Raw genomic sequence first — 18,360 nt, 5'->3', positions numbered from 1 at the left:
AGTGCACAACCCGAATGAGCTTGATGTTGCTACGCCACTGTGCGCCATCCTCCGATGCCACCACCTCCACTGTAGCCTCCCTTGCCACCGGCCATCCTCCTCCAGCGAGCTTGACCTCCATCTCCCTGCCGTTTGCCCCCACGAAATCCACCTCTCTCTTGCACGGGTTCTTCACACCCACGGCGGAGCTCCACCTCCTCTGGCCACCGCACCACCATCGGGACCTCCTTTGGCCACCGACCACCTCTCGTAGCCATTCCCACATCCAGCCGAGCCATCATGCATGCTCACCTCTTTCACGCTCTCTCCCTCTCACACACGGCCAGTTTCCCCTCCACCACCGTGATTTGTGTGATAATTTTTTTATTTTGTGTTATTTTTGTGGTGATTTTGTGGTAATTTTTTTATTTTGTGGTATTTTTGTGATGATTTTGCTGTGATTTTGTTGGGATTTTACCGTGGTTTTGCTTTGAGGATGCAGAGGGGGACGCAGAGATTAGTGGTTTGCCGTGGTTTTGTTCATTACTGTTCACGACTACTATTCATTACTGTTCACATTATAGCCTCTTTTAAGTATAAGGAGATATATATATATATATATATATATATATATATATATATATATACTAGTAGTATGGTCTAATTTTTTTATTTTTATTTTTTTTAACCTAGTGATTAAGGAAGTGTTTTTTAATGATATGAATTTTTTATTTTTTTTAAAAATGTTTATGATGATTAAAAAAATACATGAAAAAAAAAAAGAAAAGAAAAATAAAAAAGTGAAATACACATTCAGGACATATTTTCGAGCTACTTTTTCATTAGCTGTAACAGTTCTCTTTAGTTAATTAAGAATATTATCATATTTAAATTATGTTAAAACTCTAATTATTTATATAGTTATAATTTTTTAAAAATATTTAACAAAATTTCATCATTTATTTAATGATGAAAGATTAGTATTTTATAAATTAAATTTGATAATTTATTTATAATATGATATTTATATGTTAATTATCTATTTTAAATTAATTTAAATCAGTATTTAAATTTTTACCATTGGATCAAATTTAGTTTCATTTTCGTCTTGCTTTCTCTTTCTCTCTCTCATTCCGCTCAGCCACATCTTCCCTCTCTCACCTTTTTTTTTTACCTAGTGATTAAAGAAGTGTTTTTTAATGATGTTGTGAATTTTTTATTTCTTTTAAAAATGTTTATGATGTTTAAAAAAATACATGAAAATAAAAAGAAAATAAAAATAAAAAAGTGGAACACACATTCATGACACATTTTCAGACTATTTTTTCGGTAACTATAGCAGTTCTCTTTAGTTAATTAAGAATATTATCATATTTAAATTATGTTAAAACTCTAATTATTTATATAGTTTTACTTTTTTAAAAATATTTAACAAAATTTCATCATTTACTTAATGATGAAAGATTAGTATTTTATAAATTAAATTTGATAATTTATTTATGATATGATATTTATATGTTAAATATTTATTTTAAATTAGTATTTAAATTTTCATCATTGATCAAATTTGGAGAGTTATGTTGAAGGGTTAGATTTAAATCTCAAAAAGTTTCTTTTCCCTTCACTTTCTCTTTCTCCCTCTCTCTCCTTCTACTCAGCCACGTCTTCCCTCTCTCACCCAATCTCCTCCCTCAAGCAGCCGTGCGCCACTGTGGGTGTCACCGACCACGTCACTGGCTTCCTCTCACGCAGGCAAGCAAACCCCACCGTCGAAACCCCTTGGCAGCTCCTCCCTTCGCCGCACGCGAGCAACCCGAAATAGGTCTCAGCGCGTGCGCCATCGCGGCTCAGCCCTTGCACCACCGCACCACTACCATCGAGCTCCTCTTCCTCCGGTGACCACCCCCATAGACCCAAGCCACCGTCGAAGCCCCCATGGCAGCCCTCGTCTCTCCGCAACTCCCTTTTCCCACTTGGGTCTCACACGGTTTCTCCACCATAATGCCGCCGTACGTTGTCCCCTCACCACCGCACCACCACCATCGAGCTCTATTCCTCCGGCGACCACCCCCATGGACCCAAGGCACTGTCGAAGCTCCCGTGGCAGCCCTCGTCTCCCCGCAACTCCCTCTCCCGAAATGGGTCTCCCCGTTTAATGATCATTACATATAATTCAATTAAGGTATTGTATGTGGTGATTTTGTGATTTGTTATGGTATTTTGTGATATTTTTGTGATATTTTGTGGTGATTTTGTGAAGAGAATTGCTGTGAGGATGTAGAGATGGACGAAGAAGGGAAGTGTAAAATAAAAATATTGTTTATCTCTGTTCATTTCTGTTCATCTTAATATTTATCGGGCGATACACACTTTTAAGATAAAGGAGATATATATATATATATATATATATATATATATATTTCTATCATATTTTGTTTTGTTTTGTTTGGTTCATCTTTGTCATGGTCGATAGTGAAAATAATTATTTTTATTTTGAGATTTAATTTTTTTTTGAAGAGTTTAAGAAAATTATAATGATTAGATAATGATTAGATGAAAAAATTAAAAACTTAAAATTAAAAATTATTCTGTATTTAAATAATATTTGAAAATGAAATATCAGAGAATATCTAAAAATACATGAAAATACTTGTGTTCCTAAACAAGGTCTTAGTCATGGCGTGGCGTGGTGCTGCAACTGGCGACAGAAAAGATAGCAAAGGCGAAGGGAAAAGAAACCCAAAGGGTGTTATGAACCTTATGAATCTTACTGTGTTGTAGTAAGGAAATGTGATAGACTTGAAGGTAGGCTATTGAGTTAGAAATGCAGTATGCATGCAATGTGTTTGACAAAATGTAAAAGAGATGAACACATGAAAGAAGAAGATGAAAATACGAAAATAGTATTAGATAGTCACGCTGGAATTCTTCGAGGAAATTCCTTCCTCCAGGACATAACAAACTAACAGGCAACATAAAATAACCCGTAATGCAAGAACATAAATGACAGTAAATGATAGAAACGCACTGTTTGGTTTATAGATACCAAACGCTGCATATCACACATTTGTAATAGAAATAAAACACTACATTTCAGATCACGACATTTCTTTCCCTCCTCATCAAAACGCTGCGTTGCAGCCCACGGTACTCTCCAACAGATGACGCCCCATCATGACAGGGATCATAACAAAGGGAGAAAGAGAGAGAGAGTGTTGGGCTGGGGGAGAAGAAACAATAGGGTGCTTAGGGCTTAACTCACTATTTTGGTGCTTTTGTTTTTCCTAACATCGGTGGGCTGGGTATGGGTTTTTGGGCTTTGGGACTGGGCCGAGTCATGACAGGTACATGCTCATAAATTTATTTACTTCAAAGTTGTTATAAATCCGTTAGTAACTTAGTAAATATTTATGACAATTTCGAGTTTTGTTTAAGAGAAATTCTATTCTCAAGTTGGTCTGTATGTCATACTTAATAAAATATTTATATGATATAATTTGATTTAGAAGATAAATTTTAAATTCTGAATTTTATAAATCAAATCTTACCATATATATATTTAAATAATATGGATAATATACTGTACACACTATCTTGAGAATAGAATAATTCTTTGTTTTATTGTAAAGATGTATTAAAAAAAAAGTACTTAATCCATTCCAGCCTAATCAAAATGATGAAAATTGATTTGTGACTTAATAGTTTCTTATCTTTCCTAATTCTTGTTGGTTTGTGAATTCCAGCCTAATAAAAATATGTGTGTTTTTTGTTTGTGGAGGTGTCGTACCTTGAGATACATGATTCTTGTTTGAGCATTGGCATTTGGCAATTTAGAGTTGGAGTATGGGGAGTTGGGATGAAGTTTAGAATCTAGATGGGTTGGCGACTTCAAGTTGAACAAAAATATGAAAATGGCGTGGCTGGATAATGGGAAATAGGTTCTTTTGGATAATGGTTAATTTGTAGTTTTTAATATTATAGTTTTGTAACTTATTATTTTTTATGTCGTGGATTTTACTTAGTAACTTAGTGCTATATATAGACTATATATAGTTCTTTATTTGTTTGTATTTCTTCTTATCATAATTGTTGTATTGTTTTTTTAGTGTTCGCATTTCTTTTAATGTAGATGTTTTGTAGTCATCATAGGCAAATAGGTTTTGTGCAACAAACCAAGTTAAGAAAAAAAAAAAAAAAAAGATGTTGAATTCATGTGCTTGACAAGCCTTAAAATTGGAAAAGGCACAAAACTATGTTGTCCAAAACTATGGTGCCTAGAGTGTCTACAAATTCAGAGTCCACAATGTTTAAAAAAAAAGTGCAAGTGATGTTTGAAATTCTACATTGTCTCGGAGGAAGAATTTGTTGCTCTTCATAATGATTTTAATAGGCCTTCAATTATACTATTGACTAGTTCTTTTGAAGTACTTCTCATATCTAGCTTCAGTCTCCCTTGAAACTTTTCAAGAGGGACTTGAAATGTGACATTTACGATAGAATCAAATGGTAAGAGCCTATCTCAACAAAAAATGTTAGACTTGAGATGTGCCACCTATATTCATAGAATAACTTTTAGAGTATGAGTGTAGGTGGTGTCTGGAATTTCACGTTATTCTTTTTAATGACCATAACATGGTTCAGTCGTACTATCTCTTGGAGTAGGGTCCAGATGTAGATTGGACCTCTCTTGAGGCATTACAAATGCTAAGGCCAAAAATTAGAACACATCTTTTGTATGTACTTAATTTCCTTTTATCTCATGTCAAATCTATATACGAGCAAATTGGATAGGACATTTCGAAAGCTCCCAATTGGCAACCAAGATTACTTGTAGAAGAAATTCAGTACTAAAAACGATCTGATACTCAATTCTCAAGCAAAGAGATTTATAGCTTTGCTATATACCATTCTCTTCTTCTTCTTTTCTGAAGAAAAAAGGGAAAGATTCGAGTAGTACTTATACCAGATTGGTGCTTAGAGTGTCTACAAAGTCAGCATCCATGTCCTATATATAGCTTTTCATAAATTAAGGTCTTTCAAGCTTCTGGTCTTGCTAGCTGTCTCGGGTATCTATCAAGCATCCATTGAACCGCAAGCTACAGCAACGTCTTTCACATGGTGATCATGATCAGTCAAGAAAATAGTAAACAGGCATACAACTATATGTGTAATAAAAATGTAAATTTACATTAAATTTTATTTAATTTTAATATTTTTGAATTTAAGAAATAATAATAATAATTTTAATAGATACTTGATAAAAAGTTGTAGAGTAGTTGTCTACTTAATCATCACCTCTCTTTGAATGAAAAATGACATCTGTAATCTTATTTTTTATCATATAAAATAATTAGACATATAAAATCATTTAAAATATGTCATATAGCAAAACTCATACTCTTATAGATCACATTTTTATGTGGATCGTGACTCCTAAAGCTAAAATGATTATCTTTTATTTATTTATTTTTGACATAGTACTTTAACCCTTTATTCTGTTTCGCTTTAAATTTCAAATTATTTAGGGTATAATTGTATATTCCAAATTATTTTGGCAATGAATACTGCTACGTATAGTCATTTTGCGTATTTTTTGTGCACTTTACTGATGTGATTAACCAAAACAGTTATTTTATATTAAAAATAGTGACGCAGCCAATTACTTTATTAAAGTGCAAAAGTGACTGTATATAAAGTTTTTGTTTGACAATTTCATCTCGAAATTATCTCATAATGGCATCTATTGTAATTTTTGTAATTCTTCTTCATTTTTGTAGTTTTCAAGTTTCCTAATCTCAGCTCAACGTCTACAAATAGCAGCTCCCTTTCTCCCCTAGGACATGATCTCTCACTCTCTCAGTCTCTAGTCCTTCACTCCGTGAACGTGGCATGCATGTAGCTAGCATGAGTCGGTCTTAGGCAACCAGAGCTTAACAAAAGGAGAAATCAAAGTATGTTTGCTAATTTTCTATTATTTTAGCTCATACAGTCGCATTTTAGCTAAATCATCAGTGTTGGGTTTTGATCTTAACTTTCATAATTTGTTTCTTTTTTTATTTATTTTTATTGATCCAGAGATATTTTTTGTTGAGAAATGATGTAGATCTATATATTTTGGTTGCATTAAAGGGATTTATTATGTATCAGCCACTATTCACTCTCACACCTATTTTTTTATAAGGTGTGGGAGCAATGTTTTGAATACCGTACTGGTCAAGACACTGGAACGAAATATTTCGGTACCGATACCGTTTCGTGTACCGTTTCGGGATAGTCGATATATGAATAAATTATATATATAAATATATATAACAATTATATTCTAAAATAATAGTTTATATATGAATAAATTATATATAAATACATACATACATATAAATTATAAATAGTCTAATCTAAAATTGGGGATCAAAAAATAAACTTGTAGTTTGAAAAAACGAAAAAAAAAAAAAAAAAACACAGGCCGAAATATCGGCCGGTACCGGCCGAAATATAGGCCGGTACCGGCCGGTACAGGCCGAAATTTAGGCCGAAACGGCCGGTACCGGCCGATACGGCCGGTATTTTGGCCGGTACGGTATATACCTAGTACCTGTACCGGCAGGACGGCCGAAACGAAAAATTTCGGCCGTACCGGCCGGTACAGTACGAAATTAAAAACGTTGTGTGGGAGTGTTTTTCATAGAGTATAAGGTGTGGGGTGGTGAATAGTGACTGATGAGAAAATTTTTTTTACATTAAATCCACTAGTAATTACTGATCTTATCGTGTAGGTGCCATTTGTTGTTTTTTCCTATTCTATTTGCAAATCGATGTGTATAATATATATTTTAAAAAAGTAAATTTATAAATTGATATGACTTGACGTGATATGTTATATTATAAAATTATTTTTAATGTAAAGTAAATTTACGGTATCATATGAAATCTGTAACACCCCAATAGAAGGCTCAAACAACATAGCTTATACTCCAAAAGGATTAGTGAATGATACAATTGGAACCTCATTAGAATCTTGTAAAGAGTAAAAACTTCTCATTCTCAAGTAATATGGGATCCCATACACTACATACTCTTATCCTTATCATATGGGATATCACAAAATCATGTCAGTTCATAGATTTACTTTTGTAAGATCTTTTTATGACCATAACACTTATCTTCTTATATACTTCCTTACTTTCCGTATTGGTATATATGTTTATTTCCGATATACAAATTAAGTTGTTGGAAGGACTGTCAACAAAATTCACAAGTTTTAAGGCCGATTGGAACACTCCGTAGCGCAATGAGCAGTCACCAAATTACAATAATTTGGTAACATGGCCTCATGTATAAGCTCTCGCTATCCTTTCTATTTTACGTGACGTACCTAGAGAAAAAGAAAAAGGAAAGATAAAAAGGCTGTTGAAAGACCTGTTAGATACTCCAACACAGTCACTGTCATTACGAAAAATTAGAAACGGAAGTGATATTAACATACAGAGAGAGAATATAGCTAGGTAGCAATGAATGGTCTGATTTGATGATATGAGGGGGAAAATCAGTCACTGTTACTGCGTGAAATAGCACGACCACATGTGAATCAGTCCCATGCATGGGCTAATCATAAGTAACAGGAGTTCCTTTTGGTAACCAAGGAAAGGTAATACGACAATTCAAGGATCACTTATGAATATTTGATTAAACGGTACGTTTTACTGGTATATTTGATTAGTCACTGCACTGATTGCTACCTTCGACACCAAGAGGATCTGCTTGATTTCTCTCCCAAACCCCTGTTGATACAATTATAGTTTAGATCTTTATAGATGTTCTTTTCATGATTTTAGCTATAAAAGGTAGAAATATGGAGTGAATCTTATCTCGTATATTAAGTACTGTTCAAGTCTCATAACATAAGGGTTGATTTGGATTTAGAGATGAGATGAGATGAAAAATTAAAAGAAATATTGTTAAAATATTATTTTTTAATATCATTATTATTTTAAGATTTAAAAAAGTTAAATTGAAATTTGAAAAAATTGATGAGATGAGATGAAACACTAATTTCTTAATCCAAACAGAAACTAAATGACTCGTTTCATATGTCTATATTATGTTCCATCTGTTTCATTTTAGATTGAACAACAATTCCAAGAAATTTTCATACTTGATCCAAAAAAAATCTACTTTTTATGTTTTTAAGTTCTCCATTGTTTTTCAATTGAATAAATCTGATGTCCCAGTGAAAAAAAAATTGTGTTTCTCACTAGTTGGCAGCTGTAATTTTCTTTTAAGGCTGTCTCGAGGAAAGAAAGTCGAAAGTTGTCTAGTAGAAAGAACTGCGGCACGACCTAATTTCATTCGTTTGGTTCATTTTTCGAACCAAAAGTGAGATAGATCGAGGGAAAGGTAACGAAAAGGAGATATGGTCGAGCTCATTCCGATCAGGCTGCAGAAGACATGGGAGATATGGAATGTCAGGGGAGTCATTCTCTTCAGCCTTTCACTACAAATCGTACTGTTTTTGGGTGCTCCCATGAGAAAACGCACAGGAAATAGGCTCTACATCCTGATCATATGGGCATCATACTTTCTAGCCGACTGGGCAGCTAGTTTCACTATCGGGCTCATCACCAGCAGCAGGAACTCATCTAAGATTATTGAAAGGAGTGACCTTCTTGCATTTTGGGCTCCGTTCTTGTTGTTACATCTTGGTGGGCCGGACACCATAACTGCTTTTGCCCTGGAGGATAATGAGCTCTGGCTTAGGCACTTCCTCACCCTGATATTCCAGGTCGTCGCCTCGTTTTATGTCTTCCTGGAAACACTACCAAACAATAAGCTATGGCTCCCGACTTCCCTCATTTTCCTGGCAGGAGTCATCAAATACAGTGAACGGACACGTTCTTTATATCGTGCAAGCTGGGGTACATTCCGAGAATCCATGCTTACAGATCCAGATCCTGGACCAGAGTACGCGAAGCTCATGGATGCATTCTCTTCAAAGAAACGAGCCAGACTTCCTACAAAAATGTCACAAACAGTAGATGCTGTTATTAGAGAATCCAAGTCCGCCTTCTATTCTTCTCCAGGGCCGAGAGATCAGGAGAAGGGATTAGATGACTTTGAGGTGGTGAAATATGGTTACCACTTCTTCAAAATCTTCAAGGGGCTCATTGTTGATCTCATTAGCCACAATGATCGAAATGAGAGCAGAGAATTTTTTCATGAGAGAACTCCTGAAGACGCGCTTGAAGTGTTGGAGGTTGAACTCAACTTCATCTACGAAGTCCTCTATACCAAGTTCGTTGTGATACATGATATAATAGGATACCTTTTGCGCTCTGTAAGCTCGCTTTCGGTTTTGGCGTCCCTTGGGGTCTTCTTTTTTGTAGACTGCAAGCATGGTTTAGATAAGTTTGATATTCGAGTTACCTACACCCTGCTGCTCGGTGCCTTGATCCTGGAGGCAATAGCACTCTTCAAGCTCATTTTCTCTGATTGGACAACAGCTTTTCTCGACAAGAGGAATACAAATCCAATAGTCCAGGCCGTCCGGGCCATCTTCAAAAAATATCTCAGAATTAGAAGGTCAAGGTGGTCTCCGCCACTCAAGGATGATGGGCTGCCTGGTACCGAGTCAATAAGGACTACACCAGTATTACTTCGCAGGTGGTCTGAATCCGTGGCAGGATTTAATTTGATAACATACTGCCTCAAACAACTTCCGAAAAAATCCAATGAAGAAAATGCAGATCAGTGCCTCCTTGGCATTTTTAAGAAGACTACTCATCATTTGTTGCATCATATACGCAAATACTGTCGCAAAGAGGTTATTGATCGATTGGGTGCTAAGGATTTTCTAGATGAGTGGAGATATGCATCCAAAAACCACTTCACGATAAGTCTATGGGTATTTATCTTTAAAGAACTGCGGGAGAAATCTGAAAAAGCAGTTACAGTAGAAAATATCCAGAAGATAAGTTCAGCTAGAGGTGCTTACGTTCTCGAAGAAAACAAAATGAAGCACGGAGGGGAAGAAGTACTTTTTGAAACACTTAAAAAAGATTATATTGAAAATGTTACCTATGATGAGAGCCTTCTGCTTTGGCACATTGCTACTGAAATCTGCTATCATGGAAGTGAAGTCGATCACGATTCAAAAGCTGTTGATTATAAATTCATCAGTAAGCTCGTTTCAGATTACATGCTATATCTTTTAGTGATGAAACCTACTATGATGGCTTCTGTGGCAGGTATTGGGCAAATTAGATATAGAGATACATGTGCTGAGGCTAAAAGATTCTTTAGCAACAAGGGACTAGGACCAAACAATAAGGAAAAGGAGGCTTGTGAAAACCTTATTGGTGTGAATACAGATGTTAAACCTGTTCATGTGAAGGGAGATCGAAGCAAATCTGTATTGTTTGATGCATGCATGCTGGCGAAAGAGCTGCAAAAATTGGGGGAGAAGAAATGGGAGGTAATCAGCAAAGTGTGGGTGGAGATGTTGTCATACGCGTCAAATCATTGCCGACCAGATGCTCATTCTCAGCAAGTAAGTAGAGGTGGACAGCTTATCAATCTTGTTTGGTTGCTGATGGCTCATTTTGCCCTGGTTGAGCAGTTCGTATTCACTGCCGGTTTTGGCCCTGCAAAATTGATTGTGGAAAAGTAGTAACTTTTTCGTTATTCAAGCTATATGTTTATGATTGGATCGAATTTGATGTACTTTTTTCGATATATCTCTAATCTCCTTCGCTTGGCCGAAAATCATCATCTCATCTCCTTCCGATAGGAAAATTCAGCTTTACTCGTTGACTTTTTCATACAAAGCACATGAAGTAATTATCGGTATATCAAGAAAGAAAAACTTTAAAGACGTTATAATTTCAAAATTTTGAAGAGAAAAACTACCACGCTTGTATTTTGTTTTTCCTAATTACGGAAAGAAAATGGTTACATCATGTATGAGATTCTCGAACACTACCTTGTTTCTTGTATACCAAATTAGAAGGTCCATGGCATTTGCTACAAAGATGAGCAAAATGGTAGAGGTTCTCTCTGTAACGCCCCATACCCGGATGGGTCGGAGAATTACTACCTATCACTTATAAACCAATCTCCCAACACATCTAAAATCTCCAAAGATTTCAAAAACAATAAACAATCTCATATTTTCCAATTCGACACATATTAATCACCACAAAGTCATCACTATGATAACAACGAAAACCAAGGGGTCCACAATCTCCCAAAAGTCTCAACATAATAAACTGATAAATTTTTAAGTCTTATTAAACCAAATACATAAACATATCTCATAGACATCATAAATCCTTTTGTTATCAGTAATACCCCAAGGTACTTGACACCCTATCATCAGCTTAGCCTTGCTCACATTTCTATTCCTAGTCCTCAGTTGAACCCTCTACATTATCTGAAAAATATTTTGAAAATAAGGGGGTGAGTTTTCAACAACTCAGTAAGCATAACACATATACTAGTGTGTAGAACATGAGCTTTTTCATAAATTTCAATATTTAGGAAACAAAAATATTTCATTTTCATATGCAAATCTCAAAACATATTAACAATGTTTCAGAGTGACATTTTAATCTTTTTCATATTTCAAAAACCAAATGTTCATATTAAAAAAAAAAAAATTTGGCATAATATAACTAAACATCTTCTTCTTATCATATCATATCGTATCATATCGTATCCTAATATATACCCTGTTTAACCCCCGTGGTAGGGTTGTGCTACCCTCGGTGGCTAAACCAGACAATATCATATTGCGAAACTTTTCTTATTCATTCTTAGAGCCCCAAGTGTGCGCACAAGAAAGAACACATAACAGACTACATTGTTTCCAAAGTGGGTGCACTCGTATCATATCATATCGTGTTGGTACGAACCATAGCACTTGAGCCAGTATCATCATATCAAAACCAGAATCAGAATTTGAGAAAAAAATAGATAAGTCATGTTAAAGATTTTTCAGATGAATATCATATCAAACCACGTGTTGAACATATTCATATCATTTTCATATGATAAAAAACAGATCCAAAACATTTTCATATCATATGCACAAAATTATCAAATTTCATATTCGCTCTTTTGCACATTTCAGAAACATGTCAAATATTGTTCATGTCTACACTATTTAGGTCAAAAAGCATTTTCCTCTTTCATTTAGATTTCATGAGTGAATGCAAAACACATAACTGAGATTGTTTTCACATTTTCTTTTAAAACATAATATGCACATTTTACAAACCAATCTCAGTTCATTTTCCTTTTTATGCAAATCTAGTATAGGCACCCAGCTTACCTGACTCTTGCAATATATTCTCTACGTTCTGGAACTATAATTTAACTGTGTCACAATAACCTATATTATAAAATATTTGTTCACAAGTTAATACTCACACTAGCACTTAACTTAGCTAATAAAAATTTCCCACCTTCATAAAAATAGAATAGAACAAGCTCTTATCTAGTCAAGAACATAAAATAACACAACACTATTTTAGCCACTCTCCACATGTTACTTGTAAACTAAAAGCAACATAATAAATCCAAAACAGTTTATCATTGACTCTTATAGACAACATATGACCCAACAACAACCAAAACAATCACCCGTCAAACCCGAGTATTGATTTAACGTATTGCACTTTCAATACCATTAATTCAAAATCAAGACCAATCCAACACAATAAGCCCACATGCCACATTCCACCCAACCACACATCAACCATCACAACCAATTCCATATTCAACTCAACCCGCAACAACCATTGTTAATCTATCGATTAATGTTTAAACCTGACAATGACCAAATAAAAACAAATCAAAACAGTTCAAACAAATCATACCCATCAATCCAATCTACCAGCTACCAATCTACAATGCAACATTTCAATAGACCAGTCCCTAAATGACTCAAATAGCCAACAATTTCACCTGGCCAATGACATACAAGAATTCAACACGATTCATAATTCCTACCATTCGAACATAACCCAATAAAATTTCTAGCAACTTCTAAACATTTTATCATGCACAAAACAATACCAAAGTGTTAATAATGAATGAGGACTTTACCTTGCGGCACTTATAATCGAGATCGCACAATGCCACCCAAGACTACAAGTTTGATTTTATGCCACCCATGACTGCAAGTTTGACTTTTTGATCAAGTGCTGGAATTTCAAAAACTACAAATGAAAATATAATTAAACTTAAAGCAACCCATTGTCACCTCTAACAGTCAATATATAGTCAAATTAACCATGTCAAGCTAGCGCATCAAGATATAAGCCCCAAAGCTAAATGACGTAAAATGCAAAGCGGAAGCTTGAATTACGATACCTAGAAGTCATGTGAACGAATTTGAATACGACGTGATGCTGTCTAGGTTGTTGGCAATGAACTGTGTTACCACATTACTAATGTCAAAAATCCGACTTCAAATAGTAACTATCATACCGATTTGGCTAAAATTTAACAACATTCGGGAGGGATTCTTACCAATGCAATAAAGAAAACTCGAATTGATAGTGGGCAGCGGCAGTGAACTACGAAAATGGAGATGCTCTAAAATGATGAATTTGTACAACAATTTAGTGTGTGTGAAACTGAGATAAAATGAGGAGAAAACTTTTAGAAAGCTGCAGATGCGGGAACGAGATTTACCAATGTGGTGGCATGCGGTGGTGTACGGTTGCTATAAGCAAGTAGAGATGAGAGTACTCCATGAACGTGCTACTGTGACCACAAATCAGAGATTATAGGGAAAAAATAGAGAAGATGAAAAGGGAGAGAGATATGTGAATTTCACAGAGAGAGAGAGAGAGAGAGAGAGAGGACGTGAGAGAGATTCTCTGTTGTGATTGAGATAGAAAGTGAGAAAACAATCCAAAATACAAAATAACAAGGGTGAAACTGACGTGATCTTGGGATTCAGGGAGAGGGATTTTTGAATGAGGGGGAAAAAATTAAAAATCTAAGAGGAAGGGGGAAGAAACTGTCGGGTGAAGGAAAATATAACTAGAAGGGAAAGACTTTATTTGCCTAAACGACGTGGTTTGGCTCCTTAGATGGGATCTGGGCTTGGGCTTGGGCTTGGGCTTGGGCTTGGGCCTGGGCCTGGGTAACCGGCCTAGGCCTTACATCCTCCTCTCTTATAAAAATTTCATCCCCGAAATTTGCTACAAGTTATCAAAACTCCTATTGAATAGTTGTGGTTGCTTATCTCGAATTTCTTCCTCAAATTCTCAAGAAGCTTCATTAGTAGCGTGATTATTCCACAATACCTTAACTGGTGAGATAGTTCGAGTGCGTAACACCTATTTTTTCATTTCTAAAATTTGTATTGGCTCTCCCACATAAATCATATAAGTTATATCTTCCTGAATCTGAAATGGCTCATAGTTAATAATGTGAATGGGATCGGGTATGTACTTCCTCAACATGGAAACATGAAATACATTATGCACCCCCGCAAGTGTCGGTGGAAGTGCTACCCTATATGCCAATGGTCCAATCTGATAAAGAATCTCAAAGGGCCCGATATATCTGTGGCTCAGCTTGCCCTTTTTTCTAAATCTCATAACTTTTTTCATTGGTGCTATCCTAAAAGATACTTTATTTCCAACCTCAAACTCTAAATGATGGCAACGATTATCAGCATAACTCTTTCGTAGGCTCTGAGCTATTTTCAGTCTAACCCGAATGATATTTATCGCCTCTGTGGTCTTCTGGATAATCTCTGGTCCCAAAATTTTCCTTTCACCCACTTCATCCCAATACAAGGGAGATCTGCACATTCTGCCATACAATGCCTCGTAAGGTGTCATTCCAATACTAGCCTTATAACTATTATTATAAGCAAACTCGACCAACGGTAGATGCCATATCCAAGTCCCCTTAAAGTCCATCACACATGCTCTTAGCATGTCTTCCAAGATTTGAATAGTCATTTCTGACTGTCCATCCATCTAAGGGTTAAAAGTAGTACTAAAATTTAACCTAGTACCCATGGCCTCTTGTAGGTTTCGCAAAAACCTTGAAGTGAAATGAGGATCTCTATCCGACACAATGGATACTAGTACCCCCATGCAAGTTTACTATCTCCTGCACATATAGCTCAACTAATTTCTCCCGCTTATAAGAAATTTTAATGGGTACAAAATGAGCCATCTTCGTCAAGCGATCCATGATCACCCATATTGCATCCTATCCGCTTAATGTCCTTGGTAGGCTTGTCACAAAGTCCATGGAGATATGCTCTCACTTCGAAACTTGAATCTGAAGTGGCTGTAACAATCATGCTAGTCTCTGATGTTCCGCCTTCACCTGTTGACAAGTTAGGCGTTGTTCCACAAATTTAGCAATTTCTCTTTTCATACCATTCCACCAAAAAGACTCTCTCAAGTCTCGATATATCTTGGTATTCCCTGGGTGGACTATGTAGAAAGAACTGTGTGCTTCTTCTAGAATTACCCTTTTTAGTTCATCATTAGCTGGTATGCACAATCTGCCTCTGAACCTTAACACACCATCATCAGAAACGCTAAACTCAAATTTAGTCCCTTTCCTGACTTCTTCTACCAAACTCACTAACCCAGAATCCTCTTTTTGAGTGGCCTTAATTCGGTTTACTAAGGCCGGTTAAACCATTAAACTGGCCACAAAATCCTTCTGGTCACTAGTGATAATCTCAATACTTGCTCTTTCTAAATCCATTAACAAATGGCAAATGGTGTTGAGTGGTAATGGCTGCAACTGTTGGTTCCATTGACTTCCTACTTAGTGCATCAACTACAACATTAGCTTTTCCTAGGTGATAGTTAATGGTACAATCATAGTCTTTGATCAATTCTAACCATCTCCTTTACCTCATGTTTAATTCATTTTGAGTGAAGAAGTATTTTAAACTCTTGTGATCCGTATAAATTTGCATTTTTCCCTATACAGATAATGCCTCCAAATCTTAAGTGCAAAAATGACCGTTGCTAACTCTAGATCATGAGTGGGGTAATTTTGTTCATATACTTTCGGTTGGCATAATGCGTATGCTATAGCCTTCCCGTGCCGCATTAATATGCATTCTAAACCCAGTCTTGATGCATCGCTATAAACTACAAACCCTCCTCTAATTGTGGGAACTGTTAACATCGGGGCTATCACCAATCTCTGTTTCAACTCTTGGAAGCTTTCCTCACATTTTTCTGTCCATTTAGATTTATTATTCTTTCTGGTGAGGGTAGTAAGAGGGACTGCTATTCTCGAGAACCCATAAATGAATCGATGGTAATATCCCACTAACCCTAAGAAGCTTCTGACCTCGTGTACTGGAAGCTGTACTAGTCAAGACACTAGAACAAAATATTTCGGTATCGGTATCGTTTTGTGTACCGTTTCAAGATAGTCAATATATGACTAAATTATATATATAAATACATATAAACTATATTCCAAAATAATAGTCTATATATGAATAAATTATATATAAATATATTTATATATATAATTATAAATAGCCTAGTTTGAATTGAGGGTAAAAAAAAAGAGTTTGTAATTTGAAAAAATGAAAAAAAAACTTTAAAGGTCGAAATATCAGCCGGTACGAGCCGAAATGTAGGCCGATACGGCCAGTATTTGAGCCAGTACAAAATATATGTAATGCCTATATCGGACCAGTGGCCGGTATGGTATGACCAGTATGGTACGGTATTTAAAACACTGTTCTTCGGTGCCGATTAATTAACTACTACTTCCACTTTCCTCGGGTCCATTGAAATACCATTTTTGAAAACCACATGTCCCAAAACTGCGATTTACTCCAGCCAAAAATCACACTTCTTCAGCTTAGCAAAAAAAAAATTATCTCTGAGTGTCCTGAGTACTAATCTAAGCTCTTCAGGCTCACTGTTGCTCTTGAAAAATATCAGTATGTCATCTATGAACACCACCACAAATTTATCCAAGAAGTCGTGAAACAACCTGTGTGGCGCCCCCAACCCCCATGTACGAAAACTCGGGGATCAAGACGCCAGGATGATGACAACACAGTCACGCATCCTAACGATAGTGCCAAGTGTATGTAAATGCAATAGTGTACAATAAAAAAATGCAGCAGATAATTAAGTCAACTAAGTACCAGTATTTAAACACAATTTAAATAACAGTAAAAGTGGTTTAAAAGTTATACAGTCATCCAAAATAAATATAATATAAGTCCCAAATACAGATACGAGTGATCCCAAATCACTCCTCATGCGGAGCCGAATCCTCAAGCTCACCCTCAGCCTTATCTGCATCGAAATCTGATTTACCATAAAACGGTACCGCAGGTAAGTAAGATCAAAACAACTCTCGAGATTAAAAATGCATTAATGCAACCAAAAATAATGCATGCATATGATGAAATATGCATTATGCCCAAAACGTCATTTTCTCCGAAAATGAATATTTTCCAACACACGCCAAAATCCCATTTGGCTTTAAAATATCCGTAAAGCATTTTCTCAGAAAATGATTTACACAAAAATCCATATCCAACACACACTAGTTTTCCAGAAAATAGTCCATTAATCCATTATTACCATATGCACATGATCTCCCCTAGGGACCATCTGCACGTCCTGGCTTCGTAGCGATGCTCAGTTCCGCGCCCAGCGCGTTCATGGCCAAGCACCCTCTACGCAACAAGCGATGCCCAGTTCCGCACCCAGCGCATTCATGGCCAAGCATCCTCTAGTCGCCGCCAGCAAAGGGACCACGGAGTCGGCACGAGACCATCTTGTCCGATCCCATTGTTGCCCGGCGACAATCCAGGGGACGTCACTCAGTATATTCCGCTCCCGAGTGACCAGAGGAGCTCCACCGAGATAATGCCCTATCTCGGCTTGGGGTCGTGATACACACGCACCCAAAAATCCTTTCACATGAAAACTTAATTTTCAATAAACATATGAACATGAATGCAATACACGAAAACCCAGTTTCCTTTACAAACACGATCATGCATGCAATTATGCAATGTACATGAACCGACACGATATCCAATAACCAACAACCAACAAGTGTCAACACAACCCAATCACACAAATAACTCCATTCTCCAATCCATCCAACCCCCTACTCCTCGGACTCAGTTCGGCATAATCAACCAGATTACAGTGAAATGAGTTAGCGCAAAAATACATTTAAATCACGAAAGTTCTTTGGAAAATACTTACAGTGCTATTTTATAATTTTCGAAGGATCACAGAGCTGCAAGAAGCGACAACGCAGAAACAGAACAATACCAAATGCACTGTGGCCGTGGGTCTCAAAAACCCACTTTTGAACGAGTGCAAATGAAGACCCGTGATTGAT

The 18,360-nt window shown here is 36.2% G+C and overlaps 1 protein-coding gene across 2 annotated transcripts; it reads left to right on the top strand.

Annotated features, from left to right (window-relative positions):
* The first annotated feature begins 5,848 nt into the window (after positions 1 to 5,848).
* Positions 5,849 to 10,726, top strand: LOC108981331. 2 transcript variants are annotated; one of them, XM_018952443.2, is made up of 2 exons: positions 5,849 to 5,930; positions 8,260 to 10,726. In XM_018952443.2, exon 2 carries the CDS (start codon positions 8,390 to 8,392, stop codon positions 10,640 to 10,642), a length of 2,253 nt encoding a protein of 750 aa, XP_018807988.1. In that variant the 5' UTR covers positions 5,849 to 5,930; positions 8,260 to 8,389; the 3' UTR covers positions 10,643 to 10,726. The 2 variants fall into 2 exon arrangements, with proteins under 2 accessions (XP_018807988.1, XP_018807990.1); XM_018952445.2 differs by having other exon boundaries at positions 8,242 to 10,726.
* The last annotated feature ends 7,634 nt before the right edge of the window (positions 10,727 to 18,360 follow it).

This window comes from Juglans regia, chromosome 6 (assembly GCF_001411555.2).
Source record: "Juglans regia cultivar Chandler chromosome 6, Walnut 2.0, whole genome shotgun sequence".
In the NCBI taxonomy this organism is placed as follows: domain Eukaryota; kingdom Viridiplantae; phylum Streptophyta; class Magnoliopsida; order Fagales; family Juglandaceae; genus Juglans; species Juglans regia.
The sequence above is the reverse complement of the archived record's forward strand: the minus strand, read 5'-3'. Positions and strand labels throughout refer to the sequence as shown.

What these genes read in the sequence shown, in the direction of transcription:
- LOC108981331 (XM_018952443.2), top strand. Translation starts at nt 8,390, where the DNA reads ATGGTCGAGCTCATTCCGATCAGGCTGCAGAAGACATGGGAGATATGG.